Raw genomic sequence first — 25,377 nt, forward strand, 5'->3', positions numbered from 1 at the left:
TGCATAGAAAGGGTAATGAATAGTTATGCATAGTGATATAAATTGAATCTTACTTAGGACCTCATGCCTTACATCTTCCCCCCCCCCCCCCCCCCCCCCCCGCCTTTTTTTTGTGTGTGGTCACTTTCTTGATAGAAATACTTACAGGTGTGGGAACTGAAAATGTTAGCACAGATGTATTGTTTTATCTATTTTAAAGATGACTGTTGCATTTAACTGTTTCATGATATTAGGATTTATGAACATGAGATCCTATGAAGGACTTACATGCCAAAAATTTCCAGATCCCTGAGCCATGTACTTTTTTCTGCAGTGCATGAGACTGAAACCAATGTCTCCTTGTGTCAGTGAATATCTACCTCATGTAGTTCAGATGGGAGCTGCTGAGGCTGTGTGTCTGTATTCATTTGAGCCTCGTGGTCCTTGAGCTCTTCTGAAAGTAGGTCTTTGCCCTTTAGAAGAGCTGTGTTTTAACCTTAGAAACGAGGCCCACAGAGAAGAGGTGTCTAGTCATCAGAGCGTATGTGGTTCAATTCCCTTTTCTCCTTCCAAGAGAGTGCTCGTTTCTCAGCTGTTGGCTATTGGTGTATGTACACTACTTACCTTTCTGCTTGATGCTTTCACCTACAGACAATAGTCACAGTTACACTGGGCTAAAGACACCAGAAGGAAAGTAGCACAAGTCTGCTGCTTAGTGGGTAGGGCAGTTGCCTGGAAATAGATTTAAATCGTCTCAGGCAGAGGAATCAATCAAAACTAGCGTGTGGCATTATTCACTTCTAAGTTTTGAAAGCAGCTGATCTGCATGTCATGAGGAATCTGATCCTGTGTGTGCCTATTATAACCAGCCTTGTGAGGGGGTTAGATTTCCAGCTCCTGTTGTCTGGAAACCAGTCAATCAATGTCTGAACTTGAGTTTTAGTTACATTAGATTGAAAACCAGAGCTGCTGAAATGTACAACTCTGGAATGCTGGTGCCTTGGGAACTTTAAAGCTGAGGTCACTGTTAACAAAATGTATTCCACATCAGGCAGCAGCAGCGTAACAGTTTCTGGGATATTTTTTTTTTTAGCTTTAGGTGGAATTCAGACACACAAGATTTCACTGGTCCAGGTCTTAATATCTGTTTCTGCACTCTGATGACATTGATGAAACTTCTTTTTACTTCCGACGTGCAAAATCAGATCCTTTAATCACTGCAATGTATTGGCCGTGATGATTGTCCGTGGGGCATGGGAAACATGAGGTTGGCCGACGCTGTTTCTGGAGAAGACTGCGGTGGTTCAGAACTGTATGGCTACATACAGCATTACTGATCGGTGACCGGAAAGCTCTTACTTTGTCAAATGCTTCAGCCCATTTCCTAATTCGTTTTGCAAAATAGGTTGGATAAATGTGGATGATAGTCTTTTTATCCTTGTATACAATTACATCTAGATAATAAATGAAATTGGGTTAACTTTAAAGGCCAAATCTTCTGCTATTCACAAAGTGCGTGTGTATAGACCCTTTTCAATCTCCAGCCCAGTGGTTCACCGTACACATGCCCCTTTAAGCTTTAGTCATGCTTCTATGTTAATTCAATGACAACAATTTTTGTATAAAGGGGTCCAAAGCTGACAAGGAAAACTCTAGGCTATTTCTTCTTTTCCCGCTTCTTGCTTCTCATCATTTTCAGGGATTACAGAGGCTGCTGTTTCATCAACACTAGGGTATTCATTTGTTGCATTGCTTGGTGGAACAGTGGTCATGGGAACGTTTTCTTCATTAGGTACCTGAGCGTACTCTGCATTGGGTTGTTTCTGAGCCGTTTCACTGCAGGAAGACAGGATGAGGATTGTGATTTCACATGTTAAAATCCCATCTACCCTAGAGCTTTTCAAAAGAATGAGTCTTTGTAGTTCTGTTGTCTAAGCAGTAACCCCCCGTATTATTAAGACTTTTCCAAGAGCACATGAAAAGGCTACGTCTCTGCGGCTCAGACAGAAAGAGTGACAGTGTGAGCTGTTAAGACAGGTCTGCATCACTGGTTTAAGTGATCCCATTAGAATAAAATGGATTTTACTATGTTTAAATGCTACACCAGGAAAGCAGAATGGGAAACTGAGTGCTGGCAAACAGCGTCTGAGGAGGGGTAGCAGAACACGCTGCTTGGTGTGAGCTTTCTGGGAAATTCCATGCAGACCTGGTGTCCCATTCAAGTGCATAAGAACCAGAGTGCGGCCAGAAAAGAGCTATGAAAAGGCTGAAATCTAGAAAAATATTTTAAAATATATTTAGTATTTTAGAAAAAGCTGACATTCAGGAAAATATTTTTAGTAACAAGTATGAATTCCATTTATCTTATCAAAATAATAAACCAACTCCCAACATTTAAGTACTTTCACAGACTCTGGTGAATTAATTCAATGTACTAAGATTTATTAGGATCTGAGCACAAATTTAGATGTTAATGTGACATGCATTGAAAGCAAAAGTCAAGTGCGTGAGTGACCAACCACTGGTCTGGATTAGTAGATTTCTTGATCAGGAAGTCTTAGACCTGTGCGATGGGAAGTATCCAGATGACATAATATTTTTTGTGGCCTCAGCTGCATGTATTCATTTAGCATTTAACATCATGGGGCTGAACACAGTCTGTATAGCTTATGAGGCTGTCCCTATTCTGAAGATTTGGCAATTTAAGGGAAAAATGAGCAACCGAAGCACAGAGGAAAAGACATTTCCAGAGCAGGATCAAAATGAACATTCTGGGCTCTATTCTGTTGCCTGAACCTTGTGTCTCCTGTCAGTTGAGATGCCTTAAAGTATCCCAAGCATGTGTCCTGTAATTTCAAATAGCACTGAACCGAGCCCTCTGTTTAAATCCAGTAACATCCAATCCCAATAAATTTGCTGAGGCAACCCTTAGCTGCTATTCTTTTTCTTTTACTTCTTCCACCTGCCTTAAACAGTCACCATTAACTTTTAAATACTAAAACCTGTTTTTCCAACTTGCCGCTTTTATTTTGTGTTGTTTAAAAAACCATTTACTCTACTATTTTGGGTACTGCCAAGTGGTAGCTGCCTGTAAACAAAGGCAAGAGAGTAATGGCAAGTTCTGTTACAAGAACAACAGCTTTAAAGTCGTACAAAAGCAAATATTGTCACTCTGGAAGTTTTCTCAAAACCTGTATTATTTACCCTAAAAAAATGTTTAGAGTAATTACATTTTACTTTAGTGCTGGATTATCAGCAGTGCTTCGCAGAAATAATCGTCTTAAAATGAAGCAAACTCTTACCGCATCTCATTAGTTGACAACTTCTTAGTCTTTGCTTTCTTGGTTAAAATCCAGACGATAACACAAATGATAACAGCTGCCAGGATTGCTCCAATTAGTGCTCCAGCAACAATAGCACTGTCTGAATCTGGAAAGAAAAAGAGATTACTTGACTTTCTAAAAAGTATTATTACAGCAAAATCCCATGTAAATTTAGTGGAGGAGCCTTTAGCAGAAAGAAAGCATTGGGTTCAAAGAACTAAAAAAATGACTGACAGCTGTATTTCCAGGAGGGAGACCAAAGATTCTGTAGGAACCAGAGGACTGTGCTTTATGACCTTTGCCGCCTCCCTTTTTGTTGGTTAGCTCCCGACCCCAACAAACCCTGTGTTTATGCCTGGCTAAGGGAAACGTGAGGCTGTTAACACTGGCAGTAGTTGAAAGCCTTTGCTCTTCAGTCCTTGCAAACAAATTCTGAAGTTCAGGTTGCCTTTATCTCTGTCTTTCAGCTGAGATGTAAAATGTACGCTCTCATCGTTTGTGAGCCCCCAAAACCTTCCATTTCCACTGCATTGCAGCTTCTGGCTCTGACCTGCGCTTTTCATTTTCTAGACCGCTGAGTAGTTGAGTGACCATTGCAGGAACGTCTGTGGTGGCTGGTTGTACAACACATGCTTGGTTCTTGTTAAATGGTACTGGTTAGCTGAAAAATCTGCATGCAGATGTGGTTGACCACTGCTTGAGAGCAGTCAGGATAAGGTATTTTTCCATTATGACAGTATTTTTAGCTAGGGGTGACATCTACAATCCCCCAGTCCTTATACTACCACATTTCAGTGATGATTGTAAATTCTGGGGCGGGGGGACTGCAGTGAGACTGTGGGCTGAAAAAAATTGCTCTAAACTCCACATCTGTCGGTTCTCAGTAAAGACTCAGCACTCAGAGCCGGATTCAGCTCCAGATCCCAGCGGGAATTGAAGCTGGAGATGTTAAATCAGCTGTCTTGGTCAATGTAAATTCTGGGCATGCCTGGATGAAAACTCTGGAGCTCTTCAAAGGCTGTTCCGTTCTTACTCAAAAAAATTCTATGCTTTAAAGTTGCTACAGCATTTTCCTGCAAACTGTGCATGTCATACATCAAGTACGTGATTACTTTCATGCATTAAACTTACAGTGTGTGGTTAGGTCAAGCTCACAGGTACTGTTGCCCAGGATGTTGCTGGCTACGCACCGGTAGTGCCCAGTTTCAAAGGTGGTGAGATTGCCGATGTAAAGAATGCCAGTGTTTGGATCTGTGACAAACAGAGAGCAGGTACAGGTTACTGATCGTGTACTGTGAAGGCAAACGGTTTCCTTTAGTTGGTAATACTGAGAGCTATTAAGAGATTAGAAATGGGGTTCTCTTGATTATTCACTCATTTGGGTTTTTTTATATTCTTTAAATAAAAAACATTTACCTTCCTAGGAAGTTACTACAATGGATCTGGCAGGAGTGTAGTAGAACATGAGAAGTAGGTGACTACTCTACAAATCAGCCTGCCTGTCTGATGTTTTACCCGCATTGATACCAGTGTTGTCAGTGTAACTTCAGAAATGAAAATATAACAGGTACTGAAGATTTTGGGGATGGAGGTCTTAGCATCTGAATGACAAATTGATTTAATTTATTCTAAGTTCACTCAAAATTCAGAGGGAAGGGAGATGCAAAGGCATAAATCTATCTCCCATTTTAACAACCTAAAGTAATGGCATAGACAAGATTTCAACATGCCACAGAATTTTTATTAAAACAAACAGAAAAAAAAGTCCTGTTTTGTGACAGCAATCAGTCAATTTGAATAAGTGAAAAATACAATTTTGTGACATTGACTGTCAGAAGAGGAGGATAAGTTTTAACCACCCTATGTGGTGATACAGAGTGTGTGAAATGGCTAGTGCTAAGGAACTGCAGATCTTACTTATTGCAACATATTGCAACACAATATGGTGGTCTTGTAGTTACGTACTAAATTTTTCGGTCACAGGCGTGAGGGTATTCTCGTCTACTTTGTACCAGTGGTAGGTAGGGTGAGGCAATCCTTCTTCACATTTGCATGAGAGGTAGGTTAGGTGGCCTTTTTCAGGCGTCCCTTCTATTTTGCAGAAAGGCCTTGATGGTTTGACTGTAAAATAACAATGAGAACAGACACCATGAGTACATAGCCAGGGCTGCAAGCATCCACCTCAAGTTCTGGTACTGTGCTGCTGTACGTAAAGAACTGACCCCCATCTACACATTTCCATCAGAGTGCAGAGTAATATTAGATATATGTACATGGCCTAGGATACATTTTTATTATCTTGCCTTCCATTTGCATACTAAATATTACTATGGAGGTGTTGAGATGAAGACTACCTACTACTTCAATTATAATGGGCCAGTCGCTATTCCTCATACGCCATTCTGCCACCTGGCAGCATTGTTTTCTTTAGGGACACAGCAGGAGCTTTTCCACATAAAGGAAGAGGGATTTTTTCAGTATATTGCAGTGGTGGAGGAAATAAATTAACTACAGTTCTGTTAGAAAATATATCCGTTTTGATAGCATTTCCTCACTTTGCACACAGGAGAAGGTTCTGTCTTCGCTTACACCTATTATTTTTCATTTCCTACCTATGGATAGGTTGTGATTCTGTAGAGTACCGACTAGACCAGCAATGAACACAGCCCAATTTTGTGTGCATAAATGAAAAAATGTTTCTTGGTCTTTGTGTGAAAAGTAAATTTTCTTACTCTAGTGCTCCAGCATTACTATTTTGGGGGGGAGTTTTAGATGAGTAATGACAAATAATACTTTGATTTTTCAGGGACTGAGTTTACATAGGTCTTTCTCTTATCCCTGGGAGACAGGCAAATGATGTTGGTTATCATGTTCGCATGTGACTTTTGATTTGTCACTCTGAGGAGGTATGAACTCTCAATATAAAAGCAATTAGATGGGTTAGTACAAGCTTTTGTCTTATTAGGAAGTAAAACATCTCATTCCACCACTTTTCATCCTTTCTGTCCTGCCTGTTCGTGGTTAAACAATGGCTTTCTTCTATCCAAAGTAAGACTTTGTAGTGCTTCCAGTCAACACATGCTAAGGTTCTAGAGTTTCTGGGAACTGGAGTGAGCCAGAATCCTTGGGCTGTACTGCTGCCTGTCCCAAGATTCACACAGGTCACCTTGGCCAACATTAGGTAAAATTAGAAAAATGTTGGTCTTTGGGGCTGGATGTAATGCCTTCAGAGAGAAGTTGTCAATCCCAGCTAAAAGGGCCTTTTATTTTTAATCAAAGATGATACCGCTTGGTTTTCTAGCATGAAAAGTGTAATGAAGTTGGGTAATTGCAGCTGCTCGCTTACCTGCTAACATGAGGTTGCTTTTTGAGAGCACAAAGTGACTCTAAAGGCCACTCATGGGAGACTGGGGTTTTACTGCAGGTGAGGCAGGGGCAGCTGTGGAGTGGCACCAGGTCTGCTTTGTGTGGAAGGCAGAGGGCACCCCGGTTCTGCCGGTGGAAAAATCCCGTGGGTCAGCGCACCAGTGAGCCCTTTCTCTGCGTCATGGGCCTTGTTTATCACAGTCCTATTATACCCCCTACGTAGTTTGAGCTGTGAATTCAGTGTTTCATAATAAGAGGGGAAAACTACAATACGGCAATAGAGAGGAAAGGCGCTTACCCAGCACACTGACAATCACAGTTTTCTGACTCTGGCCGGTGTCACCCAGTGGGCTGAAAACTTCACAGGTGTAGGCACCAGTGTCAGAGGGCTGCATGTTGGAGATGGTGATCGATGCGTTCCCTGGACCTGTTGCGGCTGTTATCCTGTTCTTAAACTGTCCATAGGAGTAAGACTGGCCTTCTGAATAATAATAGATCTGTGATAAAGAATCAATTGTTAGTTTAATAACAAGAGATCTTCCTGTCGCTTTGTTTGGTACTCATATTTGGAATATAGTCAATTTCTGATTAAGCCAAGCAATGTCACCCCCTTTCTTGTCCCTTCCTCTGAGAAAGCATAGGTAAAAACATGGTACATTTGAATATATATTTCTAGTGGTTCTTAAAAGACAAGCTTTTCGGAAATGGGATTTTTCAATTGTATAAAGGGACAGTAGCTAGTTCTTTATGGACACTCCAGTCACAGACTGATGCATTTGCGAAAACAAAGGTGAGACCATAAACCATTATATGACAATTCTGTGAGAAAAAATGCCAAGTCATGCACAGTGAATAGTGGTACTAATTGAAGCACTGATAATTTGTGATATTAATAAGCAGTTCAGTAGAAGAAGATTGTGACAAGAATGGACCTGTCATTGCAAAAGGTAGATGGCTGCAGAGCTTTCCAAATACAGAAGCTCGTGAACAGAGAACTGAAATGAATCCACAAGACATAGGTCTAAGCAAACAAGGCACCTGATCTGTTGGCAGTAAATTTGGAAGCAATAAAAATGCAGTACAAGAACACCAGCAGAATCATCACACATGCAGTTAGAGCAACCGTGTTGTTCTCCTTGTTTGTGTAATCAGGGTCAGAGACAGTATCATGGACTTTGTTTTCATACCATAGGTGGAATCAAGAATATCTGTTGGCCTCGGTGCTTGGACGGGCACCTATTTGGGACCAAGAAGTTACCCTTTTACTAAACAGGAAAAAAAAGTTTTGCAGAATTATAGACCTAGTAAGGATAAATGTCCCTAAGGAATGCAACGTTTCCTCCCAGATAAAAATTTGCTGTTTAACATTGACCTGTTTCACTGATTTCAGTAGCATTGATTGTACTTAACAGCACTGCAGGAGTAAATTTGGCCTCATAAGATTATAAGACCAAACCTGTTGTCTGTGGAGTGAAAGGAGAGCTACAATTGTGTTCATTGTGGAGCTTGCTTGGTAGTCTGGGGCTTGGACCTCGAGTCTGTTTAGGAACTGCAGCGTCTCATCAGCTCTGGGGTAAATGTGATAGTTTTCAAGGAGTACAATGCACTGTCCAGTCTAGCTGTGCTGTGAAACCAAGATCTGAAAGAGCAAAGCTAACGTGGAAAACTGTGAAACATCAATTATTTTTCTCAGTTGTGTAAAAGCAATAGTAGTCGGGATAGGCAGTACATGCCCCAGTGTCTACATGCAAACTCCATTAATTAGGCAAAGTGAACAGTTCCAGCATACTCAGTCATTTTTTTAAACTGGTGAGAGGTAACCATATAGAATTACAGGTTGGGACCCAAATAGATCTAACATCGTTCCTACTGACAGTATTCCAGAATCAGCAGTGTAAATGTATTTATTGAAGTTGGACTAACAGCATGGTTTTTAATGGGAATAGCTGGAAAATGCTTGTAGAAGAAAGCTTCACAGACTCCTGTGAAATGCCATTCGCACTTGACTAGTATCAAAATTTCCTTTTGGTCAAAGTTCCCTGCCTTCAGGGACGCTGCAGGTCCCCAGGCAAGAAGTATAATTTGCTTTACTTTGCAGATCAACTGATTGCATTTTGAATTAAGAATATTTATTCTTAATTCCATTTATCCACCCTGGTACAGTGTTGACTGAAGTCTTTAAGCAATGTTATCTGAAAACCTGTATTAGCTTAAGGCAAGCTACACCCCAAAACTGCCAGAGCGCAGCTGGTTTGTGCAATGATAAGGCTTTGAAATGAAGGTCAGAACCCAGCCTGCACAGCACCAGCAGCTCTGGTACTGCAGCTTGGCCCCATCTCAGGTGCAATTCTGCCTACTTGCCAGCCAGACTATCTTTCCCTGCCCCAGGGTTGCAAACACCAGGTACAACTGATGCAGGGCTCTGAATACCAAACCTACACTACTGCATTGCCAGCGTGTGGAAAACTGGTGTTGCAGGGAGGAAGCATCAGAGGCTCAGTCGTTAGCACAGTGGTGGACTAGGTTAGACAGTCTGCTGAACAGCCGGACAGGCTCTCCAGTTTTCCAGTTTCCATTGCTGGTGTGCAATACTATCAGTTTTAAAACTGATTTTATGCTTTGCGGATGTCTAGGGATGGAGCTCTGTGGCGTAACTAGAGCCTGGGCGCACACCCTTGTATTCCCCAAGGAAGGAAAGTGTCCACAATAGGGAGTTCGGTTTAAGCAACTCACTCGTCAAAAACCAGCTCTACCTGTCGTTACAAAAACATTGGTCACACTTGCCTCGTTCTACATTTGTCTGGGTATGAGCAACAAGAGTGTTACACACTGGTCCTTGCAAGACTCCAGGGTTACAAGAACTGTGACTTGTGACTTCAGGCTCCTCGTTGAGCTATGTTCCTACACAGATCTTGGCAGTGGTGGGCTGGATTTGCATCTTCCGTCAATCAGTTGCATCTGTCCGAGTAGGGCAGGGAAAGAGCTTCCATCAGCTTTTCACACTAATGTGAAATTAAGCTGTACAATGACTTAAATGAAGTAATGCGTGACTTGCAGCAGCATGAGAGGAGAGGCGGGCCCATTATATCCTACTAAAAGGCCTGGTTACGGAAAAAAAGGGGCTAAATTCTACTCAGTCTCCCTCAGAGTGATCTGGGCTGGCACAAGATGCTCGCTGAGTGCCAGCTTAGCTATAGCACGTGTTATGGGCAATAGGACTGGCACTACAAGCCTTAAATGCAGCCAGGGCATACCAGTAAACATTATAGAGGAGCGAGTGCCCCTCGGTGTATTTGATGTGAAGTTAGAGTGCATTACTTGTCTAAGCTCTCATACAATACACTGAAAAATTAATCCCCTGTGTTCTCTCTTCCTGTCTGAATGCATGCAGAGAAAATATTTTGTATACACTGTTAAATCTGAGACAGGTGTCAACTCAACAGGGAATATTTGTTCTTCTCACGGATTTAAACAGAAGCTTTCTGGGTAGTTTTTTTCAGCTATGAACATAAAGGTAGTGGAAGATCTTAAGGAAACGCATTTGGTTCCTCTGCAGGGTCCTGCCTGTCCTCTATTCTTCTGCTCCTGTATGATGCTTATCTCACTAGCTCTGGAGTCTGTTCCCTGAAGGAAGGTGGTAAACACCAAAAAGGCTGAGTAATGTTGTGAGTAATTACTGAGTGTATATCTTGTCCCAGAGGTATGGGTGGATTGAAGGAAATTTCATTTAAGAGGAACATGTTTCAGTTAACTGGCTGTGAATTCGTAGCCCACTTTAAGCAATACACTCAAAATGGATATTTTAAACCCTTGTTCAAAGTGGGTTTATGCTGTCCTTGAAAAGCTCACGTTTGTAGCTTTCAAAAAGCTGAAATGAAAATCTTTGCAAAAATCTTTTTTTCTGTTTCAAAAGTAAAAATCTTGTTTTCTGTTGAAGATACAGGAGTCTTTTTATTTTGGGGCAACTGACAGCTAGTGTTCCCTCCTACAGACACACATCTCATTGACATTTCTTTCCATTTTACCTAAAATGTCCCTAAAATGTCTGTATGGGAAAAATGTAAATTTAGTCAATGGTAAACTTTTCCTGGAAGCCTTTTTAATTTGATGTGATAAATATATTTAAAGTGCAACATCTTGAATGTAAAAAAATACAAAAGAAATCTGCTGTGCTTCTCATGAAAAAAAATAAGCTTTTTATATCCTCAGGCAAATCATGAGCAGCTCTGGTGAAGTCGATGATTTACCAGTGGAAAAACAATCCAGTAATGGCTGCTGCTTCTCCTTACCAGCTAGTTTGCTCACACAAGTTTTTATATAATGGTGCCTTTTCACATTTCATGGGAGCAGCTGCCTGCGATGACTAATCAAACAACTGACAGAAAAAAGAGTGGAGATTATCACTCCTGAAAATGTTGTCCCTAATAACTCCACAATCTGAAACACCAGTTTCTGCAAAACAGCTAAGCTGCCTAGAAGACGTCTCCCTGACCTTAGAAAGGATTGCAGCTTCGCTGGTTATTCAGCGCGTGGGCCAGGCAGTGCCTAAAGCCGCTCACGTCAGCAGCCATCCTTCCTGACTTTCTAAGGCAGTGGTATCGCTACTCTGCATTGCCAGGCACAGTTTCTGCTGCAACCAAGAAAAGGATTTGGGCTCACAGACCTCCATGGCAGTTGAGTCAATAATTGGTGTTCTTCTTTGGGGGAGCTGGGTTACAAACAGAACAGAGAAACTGGGAATGATCGTACTCGTTTGGAAGAAAATCTTGTTAATCTCAAGGCACTCGAGATGATGGAGACAAGATTATTTGTATCCCCAGTTCTGAAGAATCTGGTACATGAAATCACATGTCCTTTTCTTCTCCTTTAGCCTGACTTGTGGGAAGGCTGCTCCTCTTCTAGTGTGATCGTGAGGAAAGTATTTGCCTGCAGAGGAAGCAGTTGGCAAAGCTGATGCTGAGTTGAGGATTTTCAAAGGCTGCCAGATGTTTGGCAGAGAGTGAGGAACCCACCTACAGGTTTTCTTTATAGAACTTCTACAGAAAGATCTTCCTCCTTAGGGTGTGGCAGGGGTGCAGGAAAAAGCAGGCAGTAAATTAGAAGAAATATGCCTCCATCTGCTTCCTTTCTTCTTGGGGCAGGATAAATACATACTAGAATTTGCATAAGTGTGTCTTTCAAATGTCTTTGGATGGACTCATTCACAATTTCCAGGTCAATATTCCTCCCACCCCCCATCTCCTGGTGTCATTGCATCACATTGCTGTACATGTCTAGTACATCTGGATATCAAAATTGTTAAGATGAGATGTACTTGAAGATGTGTTACAAAATGTCCCACTTAATCTCCACAGAAGTCTTGATTTCCTGACTGGGGGCGGTTTCAGGGCATGGCTTCCTTCCAAGTACCTGTGTCTTCCCTCCACCAGCCCCTTCTCACTTTCCCCCCCCCAGCAGAGGCAAAGCTCTAGCATCTTGTTCGATGACATTTCTCTAGGCTGATGTATTCAGCATCTGATTCACAGTCTTTGCCTGGAGAGCTGTAAAGCTCAGGCGTTCAGAGGGCCCCATCATAGGCTTGTTTTATCATTTTCTGTTTGATATTTTCTCAAGCTACTAGAAAAAGAACTGTTAAAGCCTTTTTCTCACTGATAAATGCAAAGGAGGGTATTAACTTTACTGGTTTGAGATCATGATCTCTTTTTGAATTATGAGTACAGACAGAATTTATAAAATAACAACAAGGGGGAAAAATGTTCATCACTCCCTTAAGCATCTTACCATCTAATTTGGGAACAAATGTAGCATGCTCAAAAGTGTTAATTAAAGCCTGAGGCTCAGATTCTGAACTCGTCTAGATAAAAAAGCAAATGCTCAGCGTGTGCATTGGTTTCTTTGACATGTGTCACGTGACTGAGTCTGGCCCTAAATGCCTTTTTCAACCACAGCTTCATTTCACACATTTTTGTCAAAACCCTCATCTGCCAGTCTGTAATAGGGATATCATGTCCTGCATTACTGGGATTTTTTGCATGGGTAATTGAGGATGTTAATAATGACTAGAAGCATCTTGTCACAATTGTGCATTGGTAGAAGAAGAAAGGGATGGAGTCAAAAGCCTTTAGAGGATTAATCATTCAGCAGCTTTAACGGGTGCAAAACGCTTTTGAGGAGCAGCTCTTTCATGTTCTCACAGTATCATTCCTGTGGCTGAACCATTGGTGCATCAAGCAGAAACATGTTTTCGTAGTGCATTTGGTGTAACTGCTCTTCAGCAGTTATTATTAGATCTCAATGTACGTTGGGTTGTACCCTGGACTTCAGGGTAAGGCAGGAAGCCCGCTGCAGTCAAGGAGAGTTTGGAGTGGATTATGGCTGGGACATTTTGCTGACAGCTGAGAGGGAGCCAGTTCAGCAGGCAGCTTAGTGTCCTTCTGTATCCACCACATCTCACAATGTTGTTATATTCTAGAAAGAAGACCCAGGATGACTATTTTATTTTTTCAATGTAAGCACGTAGCCCCAAATTGGGGCTATCCAGACTTGCTCACATGCAGCCCAGAGGCTCTTGGTATGTGGATTTGCCCTTCAGATACCCTTTGAGTAGAATATTCCTGAAGGTGTTAGTTCAGCCACCTAGAATAGCTGTGGGAAAAAACAACAGCTACATCCAAAGTAATTTTGATGGAGAAAAATGCAATAAAAAATAAGGTTAGTTAAAAATTTGGAATGATGCATCTGATTCAGTTTATCTTAGTCGTGCTGGTTTTAAGATTTTAATCCAGAACATAATTACAGGTCTAGCAGTAGCATAAACATAGTAGAAGCTGTTTAGGTCTTTTTTGCTGTTAAGATTGGGGTGATTTTTTTCTTACCTTGTGTCTCCAGCTACATCTTCCCCGTGCATCTGTCACATACACCATCTTTTGACAATGACTGACTGACTTTTCATCCATACTCAGAATACCATGACACGGGGAATGCTGTATTTGAGTAAAAATGTGCTGATCTGAGAGTTAAATGAGACTTTAAATGTTCCCCCAAAATCAAAGAGCCTCTTCCCTGCACAGCACCCCATCAGTACCATCAGTGCTGCTCACAAGGGCAGGGTGCCTTGTGTTCAGCAGATTTTGCAGATTTCTTAAGCCTTGTCAGCAGTGAGGTGCAAGAGAATCTTATTTCTGAGTTTTACCTAAAATTAAGCACACTAAGTTTGAAGTCTAATCTTTGTTCCAAATGCACCAGTTGTAACCTGATCGTTATCTACTTATCTCCACTTTCCTTTGTGTTCTCACTGTTGTCTTCTTCAGTGTGTCAGTTTATTTCATCTCTCTGCAGACTGTTACCCTAGTGCCAGAGAGAACCACAGACAGACCACAGTATAATCCCACTGACATCCAGGGAGTCACTCTGCAATGGCATGACAACAGCATCTCCATGCCTTCGCATTGGAGGTGTTGCCTCTGCTTTCCATGAAGCTGTTCCTCTTAAACATCTACTCAGTCATCTAAGTGCTAGATAAAACTCTGGTTTAAAACACTCGCCTCTAGGTAAAAAAAAAATGCTCGTGTATAAGAGAGGCCCTTTCCAGGAAGCTTTCCTATACTGCTTCAGGAGGTGCTTGGCACCAGCTCATCTTTGTTCATGGGCTGGAACTGCTCTGCTGCCAGTCCCGTGGCCCTTGCAGCACTGACAGCCTCTGCAACACACGATCTCGGTTGCCTGTGGCTGAAAGCATGCGATGGGGTCTCAAGAACTACTCATACTACATGGGGAGGAATTTGTTCTTTCAAAAGTTTTTATGGGAGCCCCACACTTAGAGAGGTGGCTGGCCCCTGGCTCTCACATGGCAGCCCAGTGCCTGTGCCTGTGCCTTGCTCTGCGCTGGGCAGCAGCACTGTGCCGGCACTGGGACTGCTGGTAATCTGCATTTGGGGTCTTGGGATGAAAGGAGCAGAGACAGCTGCGCTTGGGTTGCTCTTCTTGCATCTCTTTCCTGCCTTGGGCTCTGCCACCCTGTCCCCTGTTCCTGAACAACGTGACACAACCTGTGAAAGTTTTGCAGAGTGAGTCACATAAGGACATGACTAGACTTCTCGTAGGGGCATGGTGCCATCTTCCTCTTCTCTGTGACTCGCAGTGAGACCCTCCTTGCCCCTATCCACTAGATAATACTTTCTTGGTAGTACAGGTACAAGAGAAATGCAGGTTCTGGGAGGGTGAAAGCCAATATATAAAATAAATGGAAGATATTCTTGCTCTTACAGGCCGCTAAAGCTCTTTCCCTCTCAAGTGCCCGTCAGTAGCTTTACCAAAGCAGTGTCTATGTCACCGTCTGCAAATATTTCAGGCTCACTTTTTCTAAGAGAAAAACATATTCATAAGAAGTCTATCAACAATTCAGTTTCTCTTACAATAGTCATGCATGACCTTTACTCATCTAGTGAATTCAAAATTTCAATGAAGAATTCTGCCCTGGGCATATCTTGGGTAAGCACGCAGCATCTCTGGTAATTTCACTTACTTTTGCTGCGGGTGGGCTGGGCCAGAGGCTCAAGGTGTGTCCCTGGTCAGGTTCAGGAGTTGTATTTAGCTTTGCAAGGCTGCAGCCTCGCCTGTGTGGAGTCACCAGCAGGCTTCAACCTTTCGAACATTTACTTGGGTGCTTTACACCGAGGCCAGCCAAGTGACTCAGAGCATGAAATGAAGCACAGACGCAGATCTGAGCAGGAGTCGAGACTTCACCTTATGACCCAGGCCAGGCTGTGATGTACTGTGTTAGCCTGGGTGAGCTGAAAAAGTAGTGGTTTTGCCTCAGTTTGTCTATACGTAAAATAGAGATAGCTCAGTATTGGAAAATTCTCAAGATCCTTGGCTGGGAGTTATTATTTAAAAATTAAGTTTATCATTAAAAAGACATGTTGCTAAGGGGTGAATGGCAAGAAGAAAAAGTTAAAAATACACATGGCATCCTGTTTTCCATGAACTGATATTTACATTATTTAGTTCAAATGAGGGGAATTATTTCCACTGGGGAAACTTCTCAGGAGAACAGCAGAGTTAGGCTCCAATTAAAAAGTTCTGTATTCGCACTCTATATATAGCCACACTGTCTCCAAAACAGCATTGCGCACACCTGCCGTTCCGCTGTTTGCTGCCCCCCTTTTCAGCACCATCATCTCTCTCTCTGAACAGCCTGTTTGTGGTTTGTCGTCCTCTGCGCTGTAACTGCCGTGACAACTGTCGAGCACCTGCGCCAGCAGTGTGGAAGGTGGGCAGCGTGGCACGGGGTATGAAAACACCCGAGCAAACAGCAAAAGGCACCAGCCAGCTTCACAAAGGCAGTGCTGGGGGGCGGATCGGCACCAGGTCTGCAAGTAATGAACCGCTCTGCCTCCCCTTGAGGCAAGGTAAAATCTGTTGCTGAATGCTCTGGGGCATTACATGAGCACTGGCGCTAGTTCTGATGCTGATCTTACTGATTTTGCTCCAGACAGGACTGTACCCAAGGTTACATATCTCAAAACACTGCAAAATCTGTAACATAAATAGCAGTGTAAAATACTGACATTCTTATTAAACAGGGTGCTTATGGCCTCTGTGCTTATTATATATTATGTCCTAAAATCTAGTCGTTTAAAGCTCACATTCATTCATGCTTCAAGCCAATAGCATTTTAACGACATAAATTTGCCTTAATTAATTCTAACATTCCACAGTTTGTGCTATTATTTGCTGCCACTGTAGACAGAAAGGGCCATATTCTCAAATATGTAAATAAACATTATTCAGTAAAATCAATATCAAACACACACACCATTTGTTATGGAGAACATCCTATCTGCTTAATCTTACTGTTGTGATTATATGACCCATGTGAATAACATGGTCATCAAGACATCTAGCATTTAGTAAAATGTTAGAATTTTTTAAAATTGTAGCAGGTGGGATAAGAAGATGTATTTTCTCTGGATTTTTGGAGAAATTTTGAGTCTCCTGTCTTCGAAATATTTGGCAGAAGTTTTCAACTTTAAAAAATGGAATTTGAAAATGTTACCCATTTAGTTGCTGATAAAACAGCAAATTTTGACTGGTGCCAGAATTTTCCACAATCTTTTTCAGGGAAAATATATGCTAATTATAAGGAAGCGTGTGTTTGCTTATTACTAACGTTTTAGAAGAATCTAAGTATCTCATAGAATTCAGTAATTATCTCCCACTTAAAATGCAAGCTACTGTTCCGGTATTCAGTAAGGTATGGTGCCAGTTTCTTCAATTCAGTTGGTTTTGTCATCGTATCAGCATATTAAACACATTTTTGACTTGCATTTTAGTGTTCTTCAATCTAAACAATGAAATCCAAAGCTGGCAATCTCCCCCATTGCCATGCATATATTTCCTACTTGGAACAAAATGTGGAACTTAACATCAGCTATGTGCCAAGCAACAAGGGCAAAGCCAGGTTTGTCAAAAGAGATTATTTTTTGTTTAAACTTGTAGGAGAAAAACTTTCATGCTTTCAGGCACTCAGTCCTTCATGAAACTCAGAAAAGTCACCAGGAACGTCTTGCTGTGAGTCCAGAGAGAGGCTGAAAATCCAATTTCATGTTCAGCTGTGCTGTGTAACTTCTTAAACCGTACTTTTCACCAGCAGGCACAGCCCTTTCTTCCTAGTGTTTGCATTAACGTGATTCATTTTATTGTGAGTAGGTTCAAAATGGTAAGGAATTGCCATGTTGTGGTAAAAGGACACAGGGTCAAGGAATACAGGACTGAATGGGATGCTAAAAGCATTTTAAGAAGAGTAGTGCCACGGTCCCCCGGCAGACTCGGAGGACGCAGGGTACCCTCCCAGCGTCGTGGGTGTGTGAGCCAAGGGCAGTGGGCGCTGCTGCGAGAGGAAATCTTACCTCCATGTTCGAGGGGAACGGGATTAGAGCTGCAAAGCCGGGAGGGAGTGCTGAAGGGATTGATCTAGAAGGTCCCCCTGACATTTGGTAGCCTCACATCGGTTAGTTCTTGTTGAGCATATTCTAAACCACTGACAGTATTTTAAGATTACAATCCTCAGAGGGTGTTTTCTCATCATTGGTCACAGTTTACAAATGGTTTTCCCCTCCTGGATCTCTTGAAACTGTCTGATTCTCCCTCTAAAATACTTGCAACTACAGTCTGCTTATTGCTTTTGGTTGTGAGCAGAAAATGCATTGCATTTATTGTCCTGCAATATGGAATATTTGACACCAGTAAAACAGAGACTCTAACCAAATCTGGAGAGGATGGGCTTGATCCTGGCTCAGTGCTGTACTTCCCACCTGAATGAGTAATTAAAATTTATGATGTAACATACTGGATCAAAACTATAGTATATTGTACTATAAACAGCTTACTTTGGAAGCCTGCAGCTACCACCCTTTCGTGAATAATTCTTCATTTAATAGAATAGTTTCAACTTGAAAAAAAGCAAATAGTGAGTAACAATTATTCATATAATTAGTCAGGCAAGGTGTGTACACGTTGGTGTGGCGTTCAGCTAGAGCCGGGGTTTGGGATGGGCCCAGTGTTTGTACTTGGCACTGGCACAGTGGCAGTGATACACTGCAGGAGGGTGAGCGGTGGTGTCTTAACGTTAAATTGCTATTTCTTACCTACTGACTATTGCTGTTCGATGCCAGATGTCACATTCTGTACATTCTGCAAACTACAGACAGCCTAACGCTGCTCTCATCAATAAACCAAACAGAAGCTGTAACTCTGTCGGCAGGGGCAAACCTCCCAACGTAACGTTGTTAGGAAGCCGGCGAACATTACAGGAATATCATCCGGGTGGACCGTGACACTTTTCAAAATCAAATCTCTTTACTCCAACTCTCAGGTGTAACACCAGGCAGGAGGAATGAACTTTTCGAAAGAGAATGTTGGCAATGGGATAAAACCAGCGTGAGAGAAAAGGGACTGACTGCCTAACAGGCATAAGCCTGACACCGGGGCATGGAAAAAAAAATCACAGTCATCCTCAAGGATGCAGTAACACTTATAATCAGCTTTTCATCTTCTAAAGGAAGGTGTTGCTGGTTGCTCAGCACCTGTCAGGACTGAGCTGGTGGCAACTGTGTGTTATGCTGGGGGTGAGGTTTATGGATTCATTTTCCCCCAAAAACAAGATTAATGGATAGCTCTTGAAGCCTGGGCAGTAGTGTGAGGACATACAGGGAGTTACACATCCCATCCCGACTCCTTCCAGGCAGGCCAGGCTGCTCTGCAAGGTCTTCACAGCCCCGTGAGAGGCTCGGGCAGTGCTTACAGCACGTAGCTGTTCAGTACTTGGTCTCCTGCACAGTCCCAATGCTGTCCCTGTGCTGATGCTCCAACCTACCCTGCGGTCCCATTACACGCCTGGGGGGAGATGCTGTTTGGCTCTGGTGCCTCTCAGGGTCTCAGGAAGGGCAAGGAGCATTTGCCTTTGATCTGTAATTGTTCTGCTAGCACAATGACACCCGTGGGATGCCACAAAATACCGATGCGAGTTTGCTGTGGCAGATTTCCTGCTGTGACAACTTTCTACAGAGTCCTGCCAAAATACTCGCAGCTCACTTTGCACTGACAGCTTATTGTTGAGCCGCCTTGTAGCAACGATAGCAGTTGAGACAAGGAGCATTCATTTGACCCTTAAGTGGGGGATACATTGTTGTAGGCAGGGGTGTCTCGCCAGGAAAGCTGCCTTCACAATGGCAGGAAATATCTGCCAGAGAAGAGAAAAGGGAGCTCCAGGGGCTGGAGTGCTTGTGTGATTTTTGGACACCTGGTCCTTGCTTCACGCTTCCTGTGTGACTTAGAGCAAGTCCTTTGAGCATCTGAATCTCTTTTGTTCCTTCTCAGAAGTTTCTAAAGGAGTTCAGGCATGCCAGTAGGAACTAGGAACCTAGATAACTTCGTGCATCTGGCCCTAAATTTCATTGCATCTCCATCTCATGTCTTCAGGGTGGGAACACCAACCTGCCTCCTTTGCCTGTACTGAGGATAACATGATAACACTATCAAATGTAACGAGATTCTTTGAGGACTTAAGGATATCTTGAATATAACTTTATAGTAATAATAAATAAATAAATATCTTACGGTATGGAGTTGGCTCTCTTTGGCACTATAAAAGCTCCACTGAATAAAGAAATTTCCCAGCGGTCCAGAATCCATGTAGGTACAGAGGAGGGTTACGTTTCCACCTGTAGTGACATTCACTGCCTTCTCAGGGACGGTCACCACAACGCCGCTGACGGGGCCTGCGGGCAGTAAGTGTGGGGAGGAGAGGTCAGACGGGGCCAGCCCCGGGAGCTGTGTGACGGTGCTTTGCTCCCGGCGGTATCGAAGAAACCCACAGGACGTGTCTAGTCGTTCTCCTTTTCAGTACAGTTTCCCTTGGGCTTTGTGTGGAAAATTTTAGTGATAACAACCTGGGAGTGGGTAAAAGCTAACAAGCGAATTAAATCCCACAGAATACCTGTGACCTTACAACAAATAATACTCTGAGAAAGCAGGGTTTCTAAAAACATGCTTGTTCTCACTTGCCGAGACTTGTCTTCTTGCAAAGAGCCTGTGGCCAAGCTGAGCCCTTCTGCCCTTGCAGCGTTCCCCTGCACCACTGGGTCTAGCCCCCTTTTACACCCTTCTAGCCCTTTTTTTCCCCCAGTTTTTTGTTTAGATGTCTGCTCTCCTTTACCTTGGCTCACCATCTCCTGCACTGTCACCTCTCCTGACATTCTCATGTTCTGATTCGGACTCGGTGGCACTGCCAGGTTCCCCCAGGCTGGAGCCCAGCAGCCTTTCTCTGCTTTTGCTAATTACTTTGCTTTTGTTTAGGTTTCTTAGGGCTCACATGCAGAAGCTGTTCTTTCCCAGTGCTTTTACATTGGAAACATCAAACAAAGCTTTTTGGAACTGCTTTTATTATGTGGGTTGTGAGAAATCCTGTGATCAACCCTTTCTGTTCTCAAAGCAGAAAGGGAGCAAACATAACTTGTGAGCCCTTTCCCGTGATGTTCTGATCAGACTTGGCTACGCAGTCATATTAATGAAAGGCATCAAGCACCATCTTACAGTATTTATGATTCTGTCCTCCATATATAAGCTACTAGCAGTGGTGACATACAGCAACAAAGAAAGCTACAGCTGCCAGAAAAAAAAGGGGCTTTCCAGGGTTTTGCTAGATCACCGAGTCCAGTTTTAAAACTAAAGGTTCTGAAGGAGAATATATTTCTTTTGAATGCGATGGAAAATACAAGTCTTTCAGAGCTTTCTATGCAAAACAAGCAAGGTGAGAACTTCATGTTATAATAATAGTAATTTTCATTTGGGCACATACGAATGATAGAGGCAAAACATAAAAAATATTCTTCTTAATGAAATATCATGCATCTTATGTTCAGGTGCTGCTTTTGAGAATTTAAGCAGAACCTCTAGTAATACCAACGAGCATTTTGCTCCCATTATTAGCTCTATGAGAGAAAACATTGTTTAAAAAAGAAATTTAATTTATTTTGACCATTTTAAACCATGTAAATATTGTAAATTTGTCAGTTGCCACAATATGCAAACCTATCTGAACCTAGAGTCTGAAGTCTTCGGGGTCTGTTTTCCTTGACTGATGGCTTCAATAGTAAAAGGTCACTGCGAGGAAGAAGGGAGTCATCTACTTTCTGTGTTGCTGGTGGCTAAGATGAGAACTAGGGGATTTAAACTACAGCAAATTTATATTACATGTGAAGACAGTCTCACAGGAATGGCTGGAGACTGACCTAAATATGTCAAACCTGCCTTGGGGCAAGAGGGGATCCCAGGTCCTGCTTGTCCCGTGAGTGCACAGTAGCTTAATCCTTACTGAGATCTAATATGAAAGTCATGTAATGTTATTTTAGATATCTCAGGTCACTGTTCTCAGCTGTAAGAGTTAGAGTTAACCAGGGGATGACAGTTTCTTGCCACAATAATTTTTCCAGGTTTACATGTATTTATTTTCTGCTCACAGAAGGGTTAAATCTACCGTCTTTCAACACAATGTCATTCTACTGAAAACATCCATTTTCCAGTCATCTGTGCCACATACTTCCTTTATTATTCTCTGGTTTTGGAGTCAGGAGTGCCACAGATCCTGATTGTTATAAGGTTTTCCAGAATAAGTCAATTTTAGCAGAAATGACTCCACAAAGCATTCTAGTTTCCATCAAACTGTATATTTTGAAGAAATACATTTAGTTTAAATAGGCTTCAGGCTAGTAAAAATATAAAGCCAAGCCCTATCAAACTTCCATTGTCTAGCAAGGCTATTAAAAGCCATCACTAATTGCAAGATGGAGCTTTTGACTGAAAGTGAACTGGGCTCACAGAGCCTGTTCCCTCATCACAGGAGTTCATGGAAGTTTTGCTTTGCATTTAGTTCACTGTTTACATTTCAAACTCATAATTCCATTTCATACATTGGCTTAAATGTAGCCTTTTGGTTTAAATAAAAAAAAAGCGTATGAGTACAGAGTATCTCATTGAAAAAAGCTAGTGTGAACAGGACCGTAACTTGTTTAAAATAGTTGATCCATGTCTTTTACCCATTGATATTGCATAAGACCATTGCCTCGCTGTAGAGAAAGTCATTGCAGTTAATTGGGACTCACCCACCTGCACTAAGTCCCATGCAGTTGGTAATGTTCACAAAGTAAATCCAAGTTTGCTGACCTTTTCCTAGCCACTACAGAAACCTGCAGTCCATGGCACCCATCAGTATGGACACACTGCTAGTCTTAAAGCCAGAACTTTAAAATTAGAGGACATTGTTTTGAAAAGTATTGGCACTAACTCTGAATTACTCTTCATTTCTAAGGCAAAAACCTGTGGGGTTTATGTGTGTGTGAGAGAGATAACATTGAAATGCCAGGAGCAACTATTTAAAATATTTCTCTGGCATCCAAATGAGATAATTCCATCTTGAAAAGCAAATGTGGAAACTAACTTCCACTTTCTTTAGTGGATACAGAGGCTGTTCATCAATGTGGAGCATTAGACTTAAAATGTCTGCTTCTGTATATATTAAAAATAAAGCTTAGAACAATGAAATGTCCTTGAAACATGAATAATACATAATCTTTAATATACCATATTAATACCATATAATTCCTAGATTCCACAAAGTATTACATCCTCACTTAACTTGAGGGGAAATCCAAAGGATTATTTGCATGCTTAAAGTTAAGCATCCCCAAAAATCTTTTGGCTGGGGTGGGATGGAGGCAGCGTTTCCCAGAGCCTTTATCAAGCGGAGACAAAAGCCAAACATGAGAAAACCGAACCCTGAAATGCTCGAAAGACCGTAACGCTCCATGCGAGAGCTCCTTGCCTCTTCCTGGCTTTAGAACAAAGCATTAATCTACCAAAGCTAAAATTCTGGCCTTGAGCAAAGAACTCTTACCAGTCAGCGGTCAGCTTGCCGATTTCACCAAATGACATAGCATTATAGCCACGATTTTCACTCCATCCTGAAATAAATCTTGAATATTCTCCTAGTTTGCCAGTCAGGTTCACCTGCTCTCTTATTTCAACAAGTTCCTTTATCCCAGTGCTATTTTGATCAGGTTTTTATTCTTACCTGTAAGGATGGCTAGAACTGGAAATAGCTTCAGCATCATTGCCAACATCTTCTTGACGTTGGGAGAGAAAGGAAACCAGATGCTGCTCTTGACTTCGACTAAAACTCAACTGTTGGTTTTTTTTTTTAAGTGGGTTTTTGTTTTCCTTATCAGCTGTGTGTCAGCACGTCAATAAGCTTTTTCATTCTCCTTCCTTATCGCATGCGTGCCTTTCTCCAACTAGTGGTGTGACTGTTCAGTTGAAACCATTTTGTGGGGTTTGAGCAACTGACGGTTTTGTCAATAATAAATCTTTGAATCAGAGAAGCCCAAATTCTCCCACTTTTGCCAGAGCCCAGCAGTATTTGCCTACGTAAATACTTCCTCTGAGTACGAGAAAAGTGTTTGTAGAGCTATTTCGCAGTCAATCCGATTACCCGTGTTGGAGTCAGGCCTAATATGAATAAGTAATAATCTTTATTTCCTGTTAATGATATAATTTCTTTTTTAAAATGGGCATGTAGAGATAGTGTGTTGTTAGTACGTTTTCATTTTAAAACCTATTTCTCATACAGTTTTATCCAGAATGATTACATTGCACTCATGATTGCCTTGAAATTTCTGTATTGAACTCATCAATAAGGTAACACACTGAAATAAAGATAAAGGTTATCTTCTAAACTGATAATAAAATCTGTTTCATCTAGTTTTTGACCATGAAATTGGATGCTACTAATACAAAATGATGAGGTGAATATATTGATTTGTATTAAAATTTTAATACCTGATTTATATAGTGAAAAAGCAGTGGATGAAGGTTAGGACTTGAAGAACTAATTACAATAACTTACAGTAGATTTCTTTGTCCTTACTGGATGCAAAACACCTTCTCTAAGTCTCTGAAGCTCGTTAGGAACTAAAGGTGCTCAGCTTCTTGCGGGAGCCGGCTTTGCTTGCGTTGTTCTGTGTCATTTGACTGAGGCTAATCCAAAGCCCTGAGCTGCGATGGAGTAGCTGGACCTACGTCCCCAGCCATGCGCGAGTGAGTAGCTGAAGACGTAACAGAGGGCAGCATTGCTTCTTAGACGTTGCCTGTACCTGAGACCAAGACAATTAAAATGGCTGATGACTTTTTTTTTCCCTGTTTGTGGAAAACATGGGTCTAGTTCATCCTGACGAACCCGTCTTTCTCGTGGCCGGCAAGGGTGGCCAGCCTTTCCATGGCAGGGGCTGTGCCGCCACTGGGGAAGCCCTTCTGGCAGGGGTGGCTCAGCATCTGGCAGTGTGTGGTTGAAGGGGAGAGTGTGTCCAGGCTTCCCTCTTCTCTGGTGTGATGTGGTGGTAGATTCTTGAGTGTAGAAGTGGTGAGTTACTGGTTGCATCTGTTACTGTTGGGATCAGGTTTATGGACTTCAGTGGATTTTATTCTGCCAGATATGTCTGTGCATGGCAGACGCCTAAATAATCTCCGGGCAGATGTTGGAGTTTGATTATATTCTTATATAAGCCATCTTCAAAAGTTTTATAAAGGATGTCTTTTCCTTAGTTCTGACTTCAGTGCTTCCTACAGCATTCCCACAGGGTAGGCAATGCTTGTCTTTTAGTGATGGGGAGAACCAGGCTTTGAACTGTTAAATGGCTCATCCAAGGATGCATGGGTGGCCCAGAGTCCAAAAAGGAATATGTACATCGAAAGGCTGAAATTCAAATTCAGGTTTCTTCAAACATGCAAAAAGAATTTAGATTCAGCTTCACTAAAGAAGCATGGAGGGATCTCAGATGCACATGGGAAGTTCTCACTGTCCTTCCCCGGGTCAGCCTAAAATGGGAGCTGCTTCTGTTTTCCAGTCATTTAGCTGTGGCTGAGCCCGTTCTGAACATAAGCACAATCTACAGACCTATTTCAGTGATCGCCAATGGCAGCTCCATAATACGCAGGAGGAGTCTGACCAGTAGCTCACAGAGCATTGATCCTTTGCAAAAGACAACAATTTTCAGGAATATGCAAAAAGTGTTGCTGCCCTGCACTGCAAGTCAGCATGCAACCGCGTGATCCTGTGTCTCTACCGCAATATCAGTGTGTCTTCTAATTCCTTCTC

The 25,377-nt window shown here is 42.1% G+C and overlaps 2 protein-coding genes across 2 annotated transcripts in view; one reads left to right on the top strand and one right to left on the bottom strand.

Moving 5' to 3' along the window:
• Window positions 1–25,377, top strand: part of PSMD10 (proteasome 26S subunit, non-ATPase 10) — a 60,159-nt gene that overhangs the window by 6,061 nt on the left and 28,721 nt on the right. The window lies entirely within an intron of this gene.
• On the bottom strand, window positions 90–23,432 carry VSIG1 (V-set and immunoglobulin domain containing 1). The gene is made up of 8 exons (XM_040614248.1): window positions 23,299–23,432; window positions 19,788–19,948; window positions 13,544–13,651; window positions 6,967–7,165; window positions 5,268–5,423; window positions 4,434–4,553; window positions 3,282–3,408; window positions 90–1,815 (listed from the first exon to the last, which is right to left on the bottom strand). The coding sequence occupies exons 1-8, from the start codon at window positions 23,345–23,347 to the stop codon at window positions 1,632–1,634; spliced, it is 1,104 nt and encodes a 367-aa protein (XP_040470182.1). The 5' UTR covers window positions 23,348–23,432; the 3' UTR covers window positions 90–1,631.

This window comes from Falco naumanni, chromosome 14 (assembly GCF_017639655.2).
Source record: "Falco naumanni isolate bFalNau1 chromosome 14, bFalNau1.pat, whole genome shotgun sequence".
NCBI classification, from domain to species: Eukaryota; Metazoa; Chordata; class Aves; order Falconiformes; family Falconidae; genus Falco; species Falco naumanni.